Raw genomic sequence first — 20,468 nt, forward strand, 5'->3', positions numbered from 1 at the left:
TGGCACTGCTGAGAGCAGGCAGCACTGCAGTCTGATGTGTGGCCTCATATTTGTGCAGCTGGTGATTCAATGAATCCTTTTCTAGGCCCCATAGGAAAGGGTTGTTTCTTTTTTTTGAGGGGGGCATCCTAGGGAAGCCTGCCTGATGGTGTGTGCTAGGCAGTTCAGTGCAGGCATCTCCTGGTCAATGCTAGTGTATGTTCAGGGCTGGGGACCCTAGTTCTGAAATCAGGCAGCAGCAGGAGGTCGCCATGTGGCCATGCCTGGCTGGTGCAACAGTAGCCTCACCTGAGAGTCAGATTCGGGGCCCAAGGCCCCTCAAATAGTGCTGACTACAGACATAGGTTGGAACGACTTTATTTACGTACACTGGGCCCCATCAGGCATCATGGTTTGTGCGAGGCTGTGCGGGGGGGACAGGCTTGGGCTAAGAAGGGGGGTAGCTGGTTAAGCATACTGCAGTCCGCGGCTCGCCACATCGCTTTCACACACACCTGCTGCTGTGGCCCACATCTGGCAAGGCCTTTGGTTGTCGGACGGCATGGGGGAGAACACTACTGGCCTCTGGGACTGGGTCGGGTCTGGGTGAGCTGGGGAAGATCTGCTCACTCTGGCTTTGCTGTGTCTGGGTGGGAGAGTGTTTGACCCACTGCGAGGCCAATCTCAGAGCTGGGCAGGTGCATGCACCTACCTGAGGTGAGCCTCAGCCCAGCGGCTCCTGGCACTCCTCCCTCTCAGAGCTATCAAGTCCAAAGACAAGGATGGTCCAAAATCCGACCCGTGGGGGCCTTCGTGCATTAGAATCCAGCACCCCTCGGTCCTTCAAGTGAGAAAAGGCAATTTGGTCAATGTGGCTACTGCCAGTCCTAAGGGAGCTGGATCTTCCAAGGCCTCTACTGCAAGGAGCCTCTCTGCTTCCTACCACCTGTGTCAGAAAAACCCAACCAGCAACCAGTCTGTGGAGGTGGAGGAGGGAGAAAAGTGGAGTGGACCTGGACTCCAACAATCCTGAGGCCTTAGGACACTGTCTGGTCATCAGAACGGGGAGTGGTGGGGCCCTCAGTGCTAAGCTAAGCCTAGTGTTGTAAACATGAATGTGACGGGTGACTGGCAGACAGGAAGTGAGGAGCCCCCTCTCCATCCCCGAACGAATGAACACTTCAATAAATGAAACTGTTAAGAGGATGGCAATGCCCAAGGACAGATGTAAAGCAAGAAACGGCCTGAAGCCAACACTCTCCAGCACTCCCAAGACCCTTGGGAAGAGATCAGGGCACCTCCACACCTTCCTCTCACCCCTGCTGTGGTCCTGGGTCCCTGCAGATGAGAAATTATCCTTTCCTGACCCCAGAGAGCCTTCCTGTCTCCAAACCTGCCAGAGCTCACCCGGCCCCCATCCTCAGCCCATGATCAAGACCTGAGGACAGAAGCAAAGGAGGCAGCTGCTGGGTAGGCCCCAGCATATCCTGGGGCGGGGGTGGGTGGGCGGGTAGGTGAATCCCGCCTCTGATGGGCAGCAGGATCTGAGGGTGCTGCTTTCCCTCCCTCTCCCTGCAGTAGCAGACAGTCCCACAGTCACAGCGGCCCAGCTGACGAAGTGGGGTGCACCGTGGTGGTTTCTCCGCTGGGGCCGGCCTGGTCAGCCGCAGGCCGTCACCTTGTGGTCGTTCATCGTCCTTTCTAGGCCCTGGGTCGCCAGGCCACAGGGCACTCATGTGCGTACACACACGCGCGCACACACACATACACATGCGCGCGCACGCACACGCACACACACAAGCACTCAGACATGCACCCACACACTCACACACAGGCAGTTCTTCGCAAACACTCCGACTCAAGAAAGCGAGTTTTAAAGTGGAGTTAACTTCAGAGAGAGGGGAAGAGGATGTCCCAGTATTAGAAGGTTTTTCTGTGGATGGACCGGGCACCGTCTTCCTCATATTCCTTCTTGGAGACCCACATCTTCTTAAAGGTGTCCAGGGAGGCAAGGATGGAGCCCCTGGAATAGAGTAAATGCAAAAGAACAGGTGAGTTTGGCTAGTTCCCAGGGTCAAGCCAGAATGGGCTTGGCTTTCACAGCTAAAGTGAGGGCCCAGGTCTGATCCCTGGCACCATACCACCGAGTCTGACAGTTCCCTCACCCCAAAATAAAGCAATAAAGTGCAGGATGACCACTGCCTTCACCTTCAGTTGCCCTCTCATTCCCAGCAGAGCGACTCACCCGATCCACGTGGAGTACAGTCTTTCCTGAGGTGCAGATATCTGGAGGGGTGAGGAAAGGGTGATCTGAGGCCTCCCCTTCCTGCTCCCCAGTGTACCTCCATCCCCATTCTACTGCCCAAAGCAGTGGGTGGGCCCTGCTCTAAGTTCTGTCTCTGCAGGACCTTGCAGCTTCTTTGGGGAGCCAGGCTAGTGAGCCCTAGTCTGGGGAAGTGGGTCAAGTTCTCAAAGCGAGAAGCTGGGGCTCTCTGAGAAGATTTGGTGGTACTGGGGCTGGGAAGCCTCTCAGGCAGGGATAGCATCCCTCCATGCAGGCTCCTCCCCTAACCTCTGGCAGGCATAGCCCAGGATGTTGTATCACATCACCCTGGAGCCCATTTGTTATATGCCCTGTAGAGAAAGAGTGGTTCTCCTCCTTTGGCTGGCTTCAGGCTCAGGATATCAGTTGACCCCTGTAGGTGCCTCTCTGGCTTTGGTGGCCTGAGGGCTTGGGCAGGGATGGGATGAGCCCACCCCACAGGTGGCACTTGACGTGGGCAGGCCCCAGGTACCCTACCCTGATCTTCACATCCTTTGGAGCCAGCTTCTTCACTTCGCTTAGCAGCCTGTCACCAAAACCTGAGAATGCAACAAAGACGCCTGTGAGTTCTTAAGTCTAGGCCCAGCCAATGGGGAAGGACCGCTGGAGCAAAGACTCACCTTTGAAGAGGGTGGAGCCACCAGACAGGACGATGTTGGAGAAAAGTGTGCGCCGCAGGTCCATGTCAGACTTCTGGATGGCGAACACCAGCACCTCGTGGATGCCCTCAGTCTCCTCACCGATCAGGTCTGGCCTGAACAGCAGCTCCGGAGCCCGGAATCGGGAAGGACCAATCTGCAGGGCAGAGGGCTAGCTGCAGAGGCTGGGTGTAGGTATTCTTGGCTCTTATGAAAGCCAGGCTCAGGAAAGACCTTGTGTATCAAGGGTCTCAAGTACACAGTAGGGCTCTCGGGACCAACTAGGGCAAAGGAACAAATAGGGCTCCAAAAAGTCCTAGACTAAAGGCTCCTCTTTAGTCCAATTCCAGCTCTCTCTTTTTTTTGGGGGGGGGGAGCATGTGGAGGGGGGAGGGCGAGAGAGAGGAAGGGAGGGAGACAGAGACAAAGATCTACCTCAATGGTGCTGCCGTCGGGTAAGTAGTACTGTGCCTTCTCCGTCTCTAGGGTCTCATCCTTCTGGGGGTTTATGGACAGGTAGCAAGCTCTCTGTAGAACCAAATAGAACAATCAGACTGGCAGGGAATCTGCAGACCCAGTGAGAAACCTGCCAAGGGAACTGCTGGGGCAGGCAGAGCCTGACCAGGGCCCCCCACTGCGCTGGAGGGTGGGGAACATGACTTCACCTTTTTTTTTTTTGTTTTTTTTTTTTGTTTTTTGGGTCATACCAGGTAGTGCTCAGGGGTTACTCCTGGCTCTACACTCAGAAATCACTCCTGGCAGGCTCAGGGGACCATATGGGATATCAGGATTCAAACCACCAACCTTCTGTATGCAAGGCAAACACCTTACCTCCATGCTATCTCTCCAGCCCTGACTTCACCTTTTTAATATGACCCACCTGCCCCTCCTTCCCGTGTCCCGTCCCTGGGACCATGGCTGGACTCACTTCTTTGATGGCCTTGACAATCTCGAATTCAGAGGATGAGTGGAAATCATAGCCCTCCTTGCGGAGGTAGAGGCGAAGGAAGCGCGAGACGTCCCGGCCGGCAATGTCAATGCGCATGATTGAGTGGGGCATGGCAAAGCCCTCGTAGATAGGCACAGCATGGGTGACGCCATCCCCAGAGTCCAGAACCACACCCGTGGTCCTGCCTGTGGCATAACTGAAGCAGAAGGACACAGGGTCAGTCCAGGGTCTCTGCTCCACACTCTGGGAGGAGTTAAAGCTGGATTAGTGCTAGGCTGGTCTCTTCCCAGAGCTTCAGACACCAGAGCACTACAGACTGCAGAGCACCATAGAAGTATATGCATGGAGATGTGTCTCTAAACACCTGAAAGCAAGCACTGAGCTTCACCTTAGAGGAGCAGGCCTGACTGGGAATGAGATAAAAATAACCCTCAGATGCCAGGTGGAAAAAGTAAAAGAGGATCAGGGAATCTAACTCTGTTCACATCCATAGAAGCAACAGCTTTTCTCATAAGGCTGAATCTGTTCTTAAATTTTTTGTTTTTTTTTGTTTTTTTTTTGGACCACACTAGGTGGTGCTCAGGAGTCACTCCTGTCTGTGCTCAGAAATTACTCCTGGCAGGCTCGGGGAATCCTATGGGATACTGAGTATTGAACCTGGGTTGGTGTGTGCAAGGCAAATGTCCCTATCTACTGTGTTATTTATCAGTCTAGCCCATTCTTAATTTTTTTTTTCTTTTGACGGTCTGGGAAACAGACATACAACTATGATAGAAGAGGGGAAAACAAGGATTGACAGATGGCAACTGGTTCTCTCCCTTAGTGTTGAGAGACAGGGGGGAACACAGCAAAGTGTGCTGAGGTCAGCTCAGCCATATGTGCCCTCAAAGCATGGCTTTCGTGGCTTGGGTGACCATATGGGAACCGCAGCCTATCCTAGGCTAGTGCACAAGGCAAGTGCCTTATGGCTTGTGCTACCGCTCCGGACCCAACACTCAATTTTTTTTGTTTTGTTTTTTGTTTTTTTTGTTTTTTTGGGCCACCCCTGGCATTGCTCAGGGGTTACTCCTGGCTGTCTGCTCAGAAATAGCTCCTGGCAGGCACGGGGGACCATATGGGACACCGGGATTCGAACCAACCACCTTTGGTCCTGGATCGGCCGTTTGCAAGGCAAACGCTGCTGTGCTATCTCTCCGGGCCCAACACTCAATTTTTTAATGGGGTCAAACATATCTCATCTTCAGGTCATCATGTGCAATCTCAGGAGGAGACCGAGACCTGGTGTAAAGGGGCATGTGACAGGAAAAATGAGAGCAGAGTGAAACTTATATCACAATGTTGTCACCAGCCTCACAGAGCACCTTGCTGGAGCAGACACTGCATAGAGATATGAATATAGTACTGGAATGGAAGACAAGCATGAGAGGCATAGAGCCTGCTGAGAACTGAGGTAAAGAGACAAATCAGTGAGTCCAAATTCCCCTTTCCCCACTATCTTGAACCCTTCCTTAGCAGGGAACCAAGCCAGAGGCTGCCCTGGTTCTCTGCCCATGGACATCACCCCGTACAGAGCCATGCAAGCTGGTAGTGGCTACTCACAGGCTGAGCACGGCTTGCATGGAGATGAAAAGGGCTGGCACGTTGAAGGTCTCAAAGAAAACTTCGGCTGCTCGTTCCCGATTTTTCCGAGGATTTAAAGGTGCTTCTGTCAGGAGCACAGGATGCTGGCAAAAGAGGCCCAGAGGGTGGTAAGCATGAAGTCACTTCTCCTGCACTCACCACCATCCAGAGGACCTGTCAACTTCCATGCCAGGGCAGCTGGGTCTGCAGGCACCTCAGACCCAGTCAGGTCTTAAGAATCCCCAGTTCTTGCTTCCACCCCATCCCCACAAGATTCTTGTATATGTCCCCGTGTTCACTGTCTATCATCAATTGTCAGGACTTTGCTAAACTTGGAGGTAGAGAGACAGTTAAGGTGGGTTAAGGTGCTTGCCTTGCACATGACTGACCTAGGTTTGATGTCAATCCCTCATACCCCAGATCTTCCTCCGAGCATTGCCAGGAGTGATTCCTGAGTACAGGGCCAGGACTAATCCCTGAGTATCACCAAGTGTGACCCCAAAATAAAAACGAGATTTTACTAAATTCAAAAATTTTTATTATAATAGAATTAAGTTTGTTTGTTTGTTTATTTATTTATTTTTGAGGGGAGGGAGTTAGGGCCACACCTGGCAGTGTTTGGGTCTAAGCCCTGGTCCTGCACTCAGGAATTACTCTTTGCAGTGTGCTCAGGAAACAATATAGGGAGCTGGGAATTGAACCCTTGGTGGGCTATGTGGAAGGCAACTGTATTATCTCCAGTCCATTTTTCTTTAATAGAAAGGGTTTATTTTTGAAAGTAGATGTGAAAGGGAGAAAAACACCCCAATGGGAGAGAAACAGTATAGGGCTAAATTTGGTTAGTGTTTTTTTTTGGTTTTGTTTTTTTTTGGTTTTTGGGTCACACCAAGCAGTGCTCAGGGATTATTCCTGGCTCTACACTCAGAAATGGCTCCTTGGGCCCGGAGAGATAGCACAGCGGTGTTTGCCTTGCAAGCAGCTAATCCAGGACCTAAGGTGGTTGGTTCGAATCCCGGTGTCCCATATGGTCCCCTGTGCCTGCCAGGAGCTATTTCTGAGCAGACCGCCAGGAGTAACCCCTGAGCATCGCTGGGTGTGGCCTAAAAAACAAACAAACAAACAAAAAAAAAGAAATGGCTCCTGGCAGGCGTGGGGAACCATATGGGATGCAGGGATTTGAACCGCCGTCCTTCTGCATCTAAGGCAAATGCTTAGACCGCTATGCTATCTCTCTGGCCCTGGTTAGTATTATTATTATTATTATTATTATTATTATTTTTAACTAGAAATAGAAAATAGAAAATTAGATTTCAATATTTTCTTTCTTTCTGGGGGCCCACACTGGTTATGCTCAGGGATAACTCCTGGCTTTATGCTCAGGAATCCAGTGGGCCCTGGGGTTCATTTGGGGTGCTGGAGATTGAACCCAGGTCATATGGGTGCAACAAGTGCATTGCCTGCAGTGCTACCTTTCCAGTCCCTTTAATTTTAATATGAAAGGTACTTTTTTACTTTCTTTGTAGGGCAAAGAAAACTCTCCCTCCCCTGGAAGTTTCTATATGCCTACACTACATCTTTCCTTGGAAATGAGATCTGAAGTGTGAAAAATCAGGGCCCTATTCCATCACTTGGTTCACTGGGTGACCACCTAGCTCCTCTGAACTTTCATTTCCTTTTGTGAAGAGTGGCAACAGGACCACCTTGATTTTATGGGAATAGTATAGGGATTAAATGCAAAAGTGGAAAGCAAGTGGTCTGGTGCCTGACATTGTAGAACACCCTTGGTGGTAGTCTTCGCCTTGTGCAATCCTGGAGATGGGTTTGTGCACATGGGCCTCACCTCCTCTGAGAAGGTCTGCAGCTGGTCCTTGGAATAGACATACTGCCAGATTCGCTCCATGTCATTCCAGTCCTTGACAATGCCATGCTCCATTGGGTAGCGAATGGATAGTAGCCCTCGATGCTCCTGCAGGCAAAGAACAGAATTTACAGTAGCAGCCAGCCTTATCCTGAGTCTTCACTCCCGTTCTGAGGGCAGAGCAGCACCCATTCCAATTCTACATAGCATGCCACAATCATAGTCAACTCTAACCAGTTTCTTTCTGGCTGTGCATGGTCCTCAGGGGCTCAAAGGCAAGGGACAAGAGATACCTTCCTCACTGCTCCCACCTCTGGGCCTCAGCAGGGGAACAGAAGGGCTACAATGATTCACTGTTTTGTTTTGGGGCAGCCTGTGGGCTTGGTCAAACTGCCCTATTCTCACTCATCCCCACAATGCCCCTGCCAGGATCTCCCTCTAAGTCCTCCTTTGCCAAAATAATAACCAAATAGTGAATTTGACCATTGTAGTTTCAAATACAGGTCAGTGCCTGCTAGCAAGACCCATCTCTAAAAGTGGGGTTCCATATGTTCCCTCTCTAAGACCAGATGCTGCTCCCAAGAGAAATAATTGAACAGACCTAGGATGAGGAACCCAAAGGGCAGCATATGGGCAGCACTGCTCTTCACTCTGGCGCTGCACTAGAGGGAACCGTCCTCTTGTGGGGAAGAATGAAAGTGCTGGGGGTGGGGTGGGAATTACCTCAGCTTTGGGGCCAATGAAGATGTCACCCTCCAGGGCTCCTGCCATGACACGCACATGCTTGGGTCTGCCCACACTGCGGAAGAGAGCGGCATACCATCAACTTTCACCATAGGACACAGGGTGCCCCACATGCATGAACAGAGTACCAAGGAAAGGTGCTCAGTCTACTGTGATAGTCTGATGAATGAGGTACATGAGCTGAGTTTCTTTTTCACCTTTTGTTTGTTTGTTTCTGGGCCAACACCAGTGGCACTCAGGGATTATTCCTGGCTCTGTGCTCAGAAATCACTCCTAGCAGGCTCAGGATATCATATGGGACGGCGGGGATCAAACTCGGGTCAGCCACGTGCAAGGCAAATGCCCTTTCTACTGTGCTATTGCTCTGGCCCCTTCTTACTGCTTTTCTGCATTGCAGGATAACTGCTGTTTCATTATGACATTTCCCAAGCAATGGAAGGGAGTCATGACTACATTCAAGAACCTGCTTAACGGAGCAATTTCCAAGACACTCATGAAGATTTTAAGGACTCACTGTGTGCACAGACACAGAAGGCAAGAAGGGCAAGATGACAATTTCCAAGTGGGTGGTTAATTGAGAACAAGTCATTTCCATGGTCCCTTCTACCAAGAAGTAAACTGCCATAACTGAGAGAAAGGCCCCTTTCTACACCTGCCCGGTCCTCAGGTGCTGTTCCTTCTGCTCAGTCTCTCAGCATTAGAAGAAAGTTCTGAGAGACTCACTTATACTAGGACCATAGGTATGTGAAATGTAAATCTTCATTCAGATGACAGAGGAATTCAAAAAGTGGGCTCTGCATTGAGGCAGCCATCCAAAGGAAAGAGCCATCAATGGTGACATTTGGACATCAGATAAAATACAGCATGAAAGCAAGTGCTCTTGCCGGCACATCTCCAACTGTCCACTCAGGCAGCTGTTCCCTTTGATGGCTCCCAAAGCCAGCTCCTGCCTCTGCTTGTTCTGAGGACCAAGGCTGATCTACATCTTGTAGGGACAGTCCCTTCTCTCTCTTCAGGATAAGAGCCTAACAGCATCACCAAGCTGACAAGCTTCACGAGAGTGTCTCACTAAAATCATGGAACAACTTACTAGTTAGGAAAGCAGTATTTGGGGATCTGATCACCAGCAAAACCAGCTTTAATCACACCGGATCCCTGAGGAGAGAGAAGAGAGAAAGGTCAGAACTTTCTTAAAATGAGGAGCTCTATATCATACCATATACACAACTCACCTATAATGGAATCATTTGTATAGACATTTGTGTAATGAGAAACTCTGTATTCCAAACACTGTTTGATTTTCCTTTTTTTTTTTTTTTTTTTGGTTTTTGGGCCACACCAGGCGGTGCTCAGGGGTTACTCCTGGCTGTCTGCTTAGAAATAGCTCCTGGCAGGCACGGGGGACCATATGGGACACCAGGATTCAAACCAACCACCTTTGGTTCTGGATTGGCTGCTTGCAAGGCAAACACCGCTGTGCTATCTCTCAGGGCCCTGATTTTCTTTATATATATATTTTGTCTGTTTTTGTTTTTTGGGCCATACCTGGAGATGTTCAGAGGTTACTCCTGGCTCTGCACTCAAAAATTATTTCAGGGGCCAGAGAGATAGCACAGCGGCCGAAGAGATAGCACAGTGGCATTTGCCTTGCAGCAGCCGATCCAGGACCTAAGGTGGTTGGTTGAATCCCAGCATCCCATATGGTCTCCCGTGCCTGCCAGGAGCTATTTCTGAGCAGGTAGCCAGGAGTAACCCCTGAGCATCTCCGGGTGTGGCCCAAAAACCAAACAAAGAAAAAAAAAAAAGAATTACTTCAGCGGCCGGAGTGGTGGCACAGGTGGTAGGGCTTTTGCCTTGCATGCATTAACCTAGGACGGACTGCAGTTCGATACCCCCGTGTCCTATAAAGTTCCCTGAGCCCATCAGGAGTGATCCCTGGGCACAGAGCCAGGAATAAGCTATGAGCATAGTTGGGTGTGTCCTCAAAAAAACAAAATTATTAATATAGAGGGGAAAAAAAGAGAAAATATGACTGATGAAATCTAAGTACTTAGAAGCATCCCAGAACAGGTTCAGGAACAGTCAAGATGGCAGAGTGGAAGAGACTTGGCTATCTATACTTGGTGCCTGCTCTGAAACTACTATTCCAAGCAGAAACCTTCCTGTCCTCAGGGCTTCTCTGCCAGACACCCCCATGATGTCAAGCTGAAAGCTGATGCCCCAGGAACATGCAGAGCAGGTTCAGACAGAGGGGTAGCACAGTGCTCTGTATTTTGTTGTTTTGACACTGCTTTGTTTTACTCCCGGGTCTGATAAACGCAGGACAGACTTAGAGCAAGGTTACAATCCTGTTCCTTCAAAAATTGCTATGTTGGGTAGGGTGCCACCCCCACAAGAATATGACTTCTCCCCACAATGTCTCTGCTGTCACCCAGAGCCCAACCAAAGTGAACAGCGATGCAACAGACACTGCCCCAGGCAGGCAAGTTTTGGTTTGAACTATTTTATTCCTTCTTTTTGGTTTTAATTTTTGATCACACCTGGCTTGGGAGACCATGCACAGTGATGAGGACATAATTTTAGATCTCCTGCATGAAAAGCATCTGGCCCTTCTTCCTTTTTAGCTTTTCTACACCACACCTAATACCTTCACCCTCCCACCCCAACACAGCTTGCAGCTACATGTGTGACTGGGGCAAGCCTTATCCTGCTCCTGCTGACCACTTCTCCGGGGGCAGAATGTGGTATTTTCTAACTTCACAAGAGACACACCTGGCAGTGCTCAGGAGTTACTCCTGACAGACTCAGGGGACCATATGGAAGCCAGGGATTGAGCCTGGGTTGGCCGAGTGCAAAGCAAATGCCCTATCCACTGTACTATCATCCCAGCCCTGTTATTTTGGTTTGGGTGCATACCTAGCAGTGCTTAGGGGTCACTCCCAGTGGTGCTTGGGACACCATCAAGGTGTCAAACTCAGGGTCTCACATATGCAAGGTGCTGTAATCACTGCAGCACAGCCTGGACTAGCCCATGCTATCTTTTGACCAGACTCTCCAGAAATACCCTCTTCCTTCTGTTTTACTCCTGCTTTTCTGTTGAAGTAGTAGTGAGGTGGTCAGCCTACCTGACACTGGCAAATAGGGGAAGTATAAAGTGAAGGCCAGGGAAGCGGTGTGTGGCAAACCAGGCTCTGAGAAATAGAAACCTCAAAAACCAGGAGAAATGGACTGGAGAGAAAGGACAACAGGTAGGGTGCTTGCCTTGCATATGGCTGGCCTGGATATGATCCCTAGTAACTTATATGGTTCCCCTAAGGCCCACCAGGAAGGATTCCCTGAACATAAAGCCAGGAGTCCTGAGTACAGCCAAGTATGGCTTAAAACAAAACAAAACAAAACAAAAACAAGACAAAACAAAAAAAAATTAAAAAGAAACACTCCTCTGAACCAAAAATAACAGAAGAGAGAAAACAAGGGACAGGTGCAAATTCACAGGCTAGGCATGGCCTGGGTGGCTGTAGTGTCTGAAGGACTGGGAAGGAAGTCCTGTCCTGCAAACCCACAGGCTCTGGGGCAGTGGATAATGAGATGGGCACCTTAAGAAAACTCTGGGTAGGGGCTGAAGAGAGAGCATGGAGGTAAGGCGTTTGCCTTTCATGCTAAAGGACGGCAGTTCGAATCCCAGCATCCCATATGGTCCCCTGTGCCTGCCAGGGGCGATTTCTGAACACAAAGCCAGGAATAATCCCTGAGCGCTGCCAGGTGTGACCCCCCCCCCAAAAAAAAAAAAAAAAAGAGAGAGAACTCTGGGTGCTAGTTTAAGCTCCCCATCTAGGGTACCAGCGACTTAATTCAGGCAAATACCTAACGCAAGGCAAATACCCTATCTGCTGTACTATGGCTCCATTCCCAACCCTGAATAATTTTAAAAGGTAATTTCTCTGGATATTTGAGTTTGATGGCAAAAGGACTAGAACATGTGAGTAACAAGGCAGATTAGCAAATTTCTTTCTTTCCCAAACATTACTACCTTGCTCCTAAAGACTAATCCCAGCTGGAAAGAATTATCTTCCTATTATCTCAGGAAATCACTACTACTAGTATCATCAGGTAGCCTGGATCACATTCTGCTTCCCATTAGAATTTATGGTTTCCATTTCTATCTCTTTCCAGCTTAAATTCCTCGAGGTAAGAGGCTTTATATGTCAGCGGTATTTGGCATTTACAGAAAACTCATATAGATGCTGGCTGGCTGAAATTTAAATTAGGTGCACATGATTGGCAGTTGAAGCGTAAAAGACGGAACCTGAATGGGAAGCTGGAATGTCAGAAGCCCCAGGCAGAGGTGGAGCAGAAATGGCAAAGGCACACTGGGAATGATGTATAAGACAGAACCAGACCCAGCTTGTCCCTGCAGTCCTCAGCAAGTTTGCCAGGCAACACACGGGTACAAAAAGGGGCTCAAGTCCTGAGAGGAGAGCACTGAATGGGTCGTGTCCATTTTAAATAAAAACTGTATACCAGGCATAGGAGTGGCCATTCTCCTTGTAATTTACTCTGGCAAAGTCAAGTAAACAAATGCCCCCCATGCCCCCCATACCCCCCTTGAAGCTTCTTGAAAAAATAAGTCTTAGAGGTATCCGATTTCTTTTTTTTTTTTTTTTGGGTCACACCCAGCGGTGCTCAGGGGTTCCTCCTGTCTGTCTGCTCAGAAATAGCTCCTGGCAGACACGGGGGACCATATGGGACACCGGGATTCGAACCAACCACCTTTGGTCCTGGATTGGCTGCTTGCAAGGCAAACGCCGCTGTGCTATCTCTCCGGGCCCTGAGGTATCCGATTTCTGAGGATTCGAATTGCTGCCTGCCACAACAGACTATATTTCCTCTGATGCAGGTCTAAAATAATTTCAAAAACTTTTTTGGGAGGCCGGAGAGGTGGCGCAAGCGGTAGGGTATTTGCCTTGCACGCACTAACCTAGGACGAACCTTGGTTCAATCCCCAGGCGTCCTATATGGTCCCCCAAGCCAGGAGCAATTTCTGAGCGCATAGTCAGGAGTAACCCCTGAGCATCACCGGGTGTGGCCCAAAAACAAAAACAAAACAAAAATAAAAACAAGGGGCCAGAGAGATAGCATGACGATAGGGCGTTTGCCTAGCAAGCAGACGATTCAGGATTGACAGTGGTTTGAATCCTGCATCCCTTATTGTCCCCCGTGCCTGCCAGGAGTGACTTCTGAGAGTAGAGCAGGAATAACCCCTGAGCACAGCCAGGTGTGACCAAAATTATTCTTATTCTTTTTTTTTTTTTTTGGTTTTTTTGGGCCACACCCGGTAACGCTCAGGGGTTACTCCTGGCAATGCGCTCAGAAGTTGCTCCTGGCTTGGGGGACCATATGGGACACCGGGGGATCGAACCGAGGTCCGTCAAAGGCTAGCGCAGGCAAGGCAGGCACCTTATCTTTAGCGCCACTGCCCGGCCCCTCTTATTCTTTTTTTTTTTTATACTTTTTTTTTTGGGGGGGGGCACACCCATTTGATGCTCAGGGGTTACTCCTGGCTATGAGCTCAGAAATCGCCCCTGGCTTGGGGAGACCATATGGGACGCCGGGGATCGAACCGTGGTCCGTCCTACGCTAGCGCTTGTAAGGCAGACACCTTACCTCTAGCGCCACCTTCCCGGCCCCAGGCCCCTCTTATTCTTATTAAAATTATTATTATTATTATCCAAAATAGTAATATCTCAGTAGAGTTATAATATCTTCTGGCTATAGGTTTCACGGTTTGGAAAAACTTATCTCAAACACAAATGACTGTTACTTTTTGTTTGGGTTTTGGACCACACCCAACTGTGCTCAGGACTTACATCAAACAGGGTACCATCTGTGGTACCTGGATCATCTGTGAAACCTGGGTCAGCTGCGTGCCAGGTAAAATACCCACTGTACTATCATTCCTGCCCAAAAATTCTTGGCAATTGGGAATGAGGCCAGTAGTTTTCCATTTTGCAATTGAGAAAGAACACTGAGAAGTGCAACTTCAGGTTTTAGGAAAGAGGCTATTAACTGGCAGCCTATTTTTGCTCAAAGACACATTTTGTTTGGCTACAGATTTTTTTTTTTTTTTGTGGGTAGGGGATTGCTGGTGCGATTGGGACACAGCAGGTGGTGCTCAAGGACTATTCCTGACTAATGCTTAGGAGTAACCCCTGGCATAGTTGAGGGACCAGATGCGTGCCATAATCAAACAAGTTGAATGCATGTGAAGCAAGCACTTCACCATTTGTACTATCTCTGACTCTGAAAGTAGTTTAAAAAGAACTTTCTTGGGCCGGAGAGATAGCATGGAGGTAGGGTGTTTGCCTTGCATGGCGAAGGACAGTGGTTCAAATCCCGGCATCTCATATGGTCCCCTGAGCCTGACAGAAGCGATTTCTGAACGTAGAGCCAGGAGTAATCCCTAGTGATACCTGGGTGGCCCCTGAGTGTGACCCCCCCAAAAAAAAACCTCCTTGAGCGGCCAGAGAAATAGTATAGTGGGTAGGGTGGCTTGCCTTGCACCTGGTTGACCTGGGTTTGATCCCTGGCATCCCATATTGTCCCCCAAGCCTTGCCAGAAGTGAACCTTAAGCACAAAGCCAAGAATAAGCCCTGAACTGCCTAGTATGGCCCAAAAAAACAGAACAGAGAGACAATTAGTGAAATTTGAACATTGATAAGGTATTTGGTGATATAATTTTATTAGGTTAGATAATATAGAAAGTTTTAAAGAGTGTGCGCATAAGGAAATGGATAAGAATGTAGTAATGGGGCTGGAGGGATAGCTCAAAGGGCAAAGCATGTGTGTGTGCAGGAGAGCAATGGCCTGCCAGGAGTGATTGCTGAGCGTAGAGCCAGGAGTAACCCCTGAGCACTGCTGAGTATAACCAACAACCTAAATAAATAAATAAATAAATAAATAAATAAAAATCACTCCTGCTTGGCAGACCATATGGGATGCAGGGGGGTCAAACCAAGGTCTGTCCTGGGTCAACTGCGTGCAAGGCAAACGCCCTACTGCCGTGCCACTGGTCCGGCCCCTTATTTATTTTTTCAACTTTGATGCTAAACAAAACGAAGTATTAGTGAGAGCTGACTGAGGCCCCAAATCCAAAAATGGGGCAGATACTCAGTATATGTAAATAGGAAAGTTATTTAAGTTTCTCCTACTTCACCTTTTAGGAGAGTTATTGCTGTAATAAAAGAAATATTTTCCGGGCCCGGAGAGATAGCACAGCGGCGTTTGCCTTGCAAGCAGCCGGCCAGGACCAAAGGTGGTTGGTTCGAATCCCGGTGTCCCATATGGTCCCCCGTGCCTGCCAGGAGCTATTTCTGAGCAGACAGCCAGGAGTAATCCCTGAGCACTGCCGGGTGTGGCCCAAAAAACAAAAAAACAAAAACAAACAAAAAAAAGGGCCCAGAGAGATAGCACAGCAGCGTTTGCCTTGCAAGCAGTTGATCCAGGACCAAAGGTGGTTGGTTCGAATCCCGGTGTCCCATATGGTCCCTCGTGCCTGCCAGGAGCTATTTCTGAGCAGATAGCCAGGAGTAATCCCTGAGCACCACTGGGTGTGGCCCAAAAACAAAAAAAATAAAATAAAAAAAAATTTTTCCTAGGGGGCCGGTTAGGTGGCGCTGGAGGTAAGGTGTCTGCCTTGCAAGCGCTAGCCAAGGAAGGACCTCGGTTCGATCCCCCGGCGTCCCATATGGTCCACCCAAGCCAGGGGCGATTTCTGAGCACATAGCCAGGAGTAACCCCTGAGCGTCAAACGGGTGTGGCCCAAAAACCAAAAAAAAAAAAAAAAAAAATTTTTCCTAGAGAAAAGTAAATTCTTAATTTTTTTCCCCTTTGGTTTTTTATTTTGAGCTACACCCATTGTTTTTGTGTTTTTTTTTTTTTTTGAGCCACACCCAGCAGTGCTGAGGTTCTACTCCTGGCTTAAGAATCATTCTTTTGGGGCCGGAGAGATGGCATGGAGGTAAGGTGTTTGCCTTTCATGCAGAAGGTCATCGGTTCGAATCCCGGCATCCCATATGGTCCCCCGTGCCTGCCAGGAGCGATTTCTGAGCATGGAGCCAGGCGGAACCCCTGAGCACTGCCAGGTGTGACCAAAAAAAAAAAATCATTCTTTTTTTGTTTTTGGGTCACACCCGGCGGCGGTGCTCAGGGGTTCCTCCTGGCTCTATGCTCAGAAATCGCTCCTGGCAGGCATGGGGGACCATATGGGATGCCAGGATTCGAACCACTGACCTTCTGCATGAAAGGCAAATGCCTTACCTCCATGCAATTCTCCGGCCCCTTAAGGATCATTCTTGGCAGTGCTCAGGTGACTGTTGTTCAGGGGCCAGAACCAGGGTTAGACACATACAAATACCTACAAATTCCTTGTACTCTCTCCAGCTTAACTCAAGCCTTTTGTTTTTGTTTTTGGTTCACACTGGGAGGCACACAGGGGTTACTTCTGGCTCTGTGCTCAGAAGTCACTCCTGGCAGGCTTGGGGGATCAAATGGGATGACAGGGATTGAGCCCGGGTTGACCACATGCAAGGCAAACACCCTACTCACTGTGCTATCAGTTCAGCCCCTGACTTGATGTATTTCAATACAGTGCCAAGAAAGAAAAAGGAGAGACAATGTAGCTTAAAAGACTGATATTAAAGAAAATCGCTAGAAGAGGCACAGGAATAGCTGAGTTGGTATAGCACCTGTTTTGTAGGCCTGAGGTGGCAAGTTTCACCCTGCATTGTGCCATGTAATGTGTGTGGTCCTGTTCTCTAGCATTACCTGAACCAAAACAGTGTGTTTGGTCTCTGAGGCACAACTATCTAAGTTACACAACTTTGACCCCTGGCAAACACAGCAACTAATGTGTGTGGAGGGGTATAGAGTGGATAGCAAAGCGGGTAATGCATTTGCCTTGCACACGGCTGACTCAGGTGTGATTTCCAGCATCCCATTTGGTCACCAGACTCCACCAGGAGTGATTCCTGAGTGTAGAGCCAGGAATAACCCCTAAGTACTGTGGGTGAGACCCAAATACCAAACTTACAAATGCAGCAACCATGAGGATCAAAGCAACAAAAGGAAAGAGAAGAGAAGGGGCGGGGAGAGAAAACAGAGTTGGAAGTTCTACCCAACAATTCAAGAAGGAGAAGGGAAGAAGAAAAAAAAAAAAAGATGAAGGGATAGTATAGTCCTGCATTGCTAATAAAAATAAGAAACTTTCAAGTTTTTTCCTCTGTCAAAGTTAAAGAAAAGGGAGCAGGGAGAAAAGGGAAAAGCAGATGAAGCATACAGAAATTGCTGATGGTAGTTGTGTTCTCTGGAATTCAACCTCAAGAACAAGGAGTCTTACTCTACCCTTTGCAGAAAGTAAGAGTTGTCCCCCTGCTTTATTGAGGGGCATCTCTGTTATCAGATAGTCATTCCTCAACCCACCCACCACCCCAATACAGAACATTATTGAATTGATAGTGCCATGCTGTCAAGTGATACTGGGTGTGGAGAGAGGGGTAGTGAAGTAATGAAAAGCTAAGGAATGCCATCTATTTTATTTTATTTTTTTTGGTCACACTCGGCAGTGCTCAGGGGTTATTCTAGCTCTATGTTCAGAAGTCGCTCCTGGCAGGCTCAGGGGACCATCTGGGATACTGGGATTCGAACCAGGGAACTGGGGTCTGTGTTGTGTTGGCTGCATGCAAGGCAAACGCCTTACTGCTGTGTTATTGTTCCGGTCCCAGGAATGTCATCTTTCCCATAAAGATGTAACACTTTAGTGAGGGAGACAGATTAAATATTCTATCTCCATTGAGGCATCTACCTGACCATCCTGGGATACAAGGCAGTGGTCAGATCCTGGAAGGTTGGAAAGCTAATGAAAAAAAGCAGGGTTTTTTTTTTTTGGGGGGGGGGGTGAGGGATGGCACACATACAACAGTACTCAGGGTTTACTCTAGGCTCTAAGCTTAGGGACTATTCCCGGAGGGGCTCAGGACCATATGGGATACTGGGAACCGAACCTGGCATGAATCGGCAAGTGCAAGGCAAGCTCCCAACGCATTGTACAGTCTCTAGCCCCAAATAAAAGCAGTTTTATTTTATTTTATTTTATTTTTTGAAAAAGGGAGGGGCACTTGGCCGCTGATCTTAATCTGGGACTTGGTGTTGCAACTCAGGAGCAAGGTGATTTGAAAACTTCAACATCGGGCCGGAGAGATAGCACAGCGGTGTTTGCCTTGCAAGCAGCCGATCCAGGACCAAAGGTGATTGGTTCGAATCCGGTATTCCATATGGTCCCCCGTGCCTGCCAGGAGCTATTTCTGAGCAGACAGCCAGGAGTAACCCCTGAGCACCACCGGGTGTGGCCCAAAAAACAAAACAAAACAAAACAAAAAAAAAAAAGAAAACTTCAACATCTCTGAACCTCACTTCCCTGAAGAATTACACTTCCCTATATGCTTACCTACCAGAATTAAAAAGATGCAAACTAAGACAAAAGCAAAATCACAAACAAGGTCAGAAGGGCTGGATCAACACAGGGAATCTGCTAGCACAAAGGAGAATTGGGCATCTGAACCTCAACGGAGGCACCTAGCAAAGACAGAGACAAGTCTCCTCCAATCTCAGTTGGACCAAGCAGAGGCAAAGTCGTGGCAACTGGACCCTTCAGCCCAAAATCAGAGCAGGGCTTATATCCTTTCCACTTATCACCAGTGGTGCATTTGTGTGGGGTTACCGGCAAAAGACAAAGACCTGGATGTATCCAGGACGTACATTTCTGGGCGGTCGACCTTGGATTCACTTTCCCTCTTTGCTCTTGTTTTCACCCTTGTAAAAACGTGGGGCACGTCCGTTTGTTTTCTTTTTATTTTTAGGCGGTACGAGGCATGTGTCTAGAACCCCCTGGTAAGTGACAGAGCAGAGTGAGCGCCTGGCAAATAGATTCAGTCATGTCCCCTTGCAACGCGTATTAATGGTTCCTGGGGGGGGGGGGGGGAAGTGCTCTCTCCCTCCTTGCTTTGTCATGCATCTTTCTTCTGGACCTTTCACGAAGCATATCCTATACTTGAGACTCAGAACTGAAATCCTAGAGCCAGCATCCCGCATTCCAGGCAGCATCAGATATCCGGGCCCCACCCAGGGACACGCCTAGCAGGAAGCAGCGAGCCAGCTCGCGCCGCCGCTGGAAACTCAGACCTTCACTCGCGGGCGGGCCCCGGTGCGTCGGGCCCGGCCACCGAGAGTTCCCGAAGCCAATCCTCACAGTCTTCGTGCCCCACTAGCCCCGCCCACCGGGAACGCTAAAAGACTGGCAGGGCCGCAAGCCAATCCCTGCAGAAGACTGGCTCCAACCGGAAGTCTAGAGGCGGATCATCGGGAATGATCGACAGCCAAATCAGCCAATAGTCTTTGCAGAAACTGAGGAGTGGGTGGGCGCCCGGCGCTTACAGAGCAGTTGAGGCCCCTAGAACGGTGCACGGGCCCAAGGACCCGGCTCAGGCTATTAGCTCTCCCTCTCCTCCTGCACCCCAAAGTTCTCCATCCCACGACCGCTAGCAGGTTTCACCGTCTGGGGCCCAGGGACGTGGGGAAAAAAGAGGATGGAGGTGGCGGCGGCCAAACCTGCCTGACAGGCCGAGCCAGTCAGTGACAAAGAGCCGGCGGGCCAGGCTGAGCCCCGGGAAGCAATCTCTCAGTAGATGAGCGCCTAAGTCTCGATAGGGATAGCAAAAGACGCAACTCACATTGTCGATCACCACAGGCTGGTTGGCGATTACATCGTAGGACTCCATGGCACAGGGATCTCTCCTTCCGAGGAAGGAACTGCCAGTCCGGTCTGCTGGCTAACGTCACTGGCACGCATGCGCAATCCAGAGGCCGGAACCCGCGACCCGGGAGCGGCCCGACCTCGCCTCGGGAGAACTACAATTCCCAGCATGCCCTGCGCTAGGTTTTTTTTTTTTTGTTTTTGTTTTTTTTCCCCGAACCAGCCAGATTGTGTGACACCCGCCTCGGTTAGCACACTCTGGGCGTCGAGTTTCCTACGCACAGCATTCTGGGCTTTGTATTTTTTCCTAAAGAGCTCCGGACGCAAATGAATGTATGTGTAACCACAGATCTGTGCATGAAAGAGTGCATGCCTAGATCTATACAGTCTCTTAAGATTTGCAACCCACAGTGAAGTATGAGTTTTCTTTGAATAGTTGCTTATAGTACTGTCAGTAATCCTGAGTATTTAAATTTTAAAGATTGGTTCTGCCATTCCCTTCACTTCGCCTGGGCAGTATAAGGTTGTCATTTTTGTAAATTACATTTAC

At 49.2% G+C, this 20,468-nt stretch overlaps 1 protein-coding gene across 1 annotated transcript; it reads right to left on the reverse strand.

The window, feature by feature from the left end:
* Positions 1 to 341: 341 nt before the first annotated feature.
* Positions 342 to 20,052, reverse strand: ACTR1A (actin related protein 1A). The gene is made up of 11 exons (XM_049764302.1): positions 19,896 to 20,052; positions 9,202 to 9,266; positions 8,091 to 8,166; positions 7,350 to 7,475; positions 5,489 to 5,613; positions 3,869 to 4,085; positions 3,376 to 3,468; positions 2,923 to 3,097; positions 2,780 to 2,841; positions 2,225 to 2,265; positions 342 to 2,002 (listed from the first exon to the last, which is right to left on the reverse strand). The coding sequence occupies exons 1-11, from the start codon at positions 19,941 to 19,943 to the stop codon at positions 1,900 to 1,902; spliced, it is 1,131 nt and encodes a 376-aa protein (XP_049620259.1). The 5' UTR covers positions 19,944 to 20,052; the 3' UTR covers positions 342 to 1,899.
* Between the last annotated feature and the right edge of the window lie 416 nt (positions 20,053 to 20,468).

This window comes from Suncus etruscus, chromosome 17 (assembly GCF_024139225.1).
Source record: "Suncus etruscus isolate mSunEtr1 chromosome 17, mSunEtr1.pri.cur, whole genome shotgun sequence".
Taxonomy (NCBI): Eukaryota; Metazoa; Chordata; class Mammalia; order Eulipotyphla; family Soricidae; genus Suncus; species Suncus etruscus.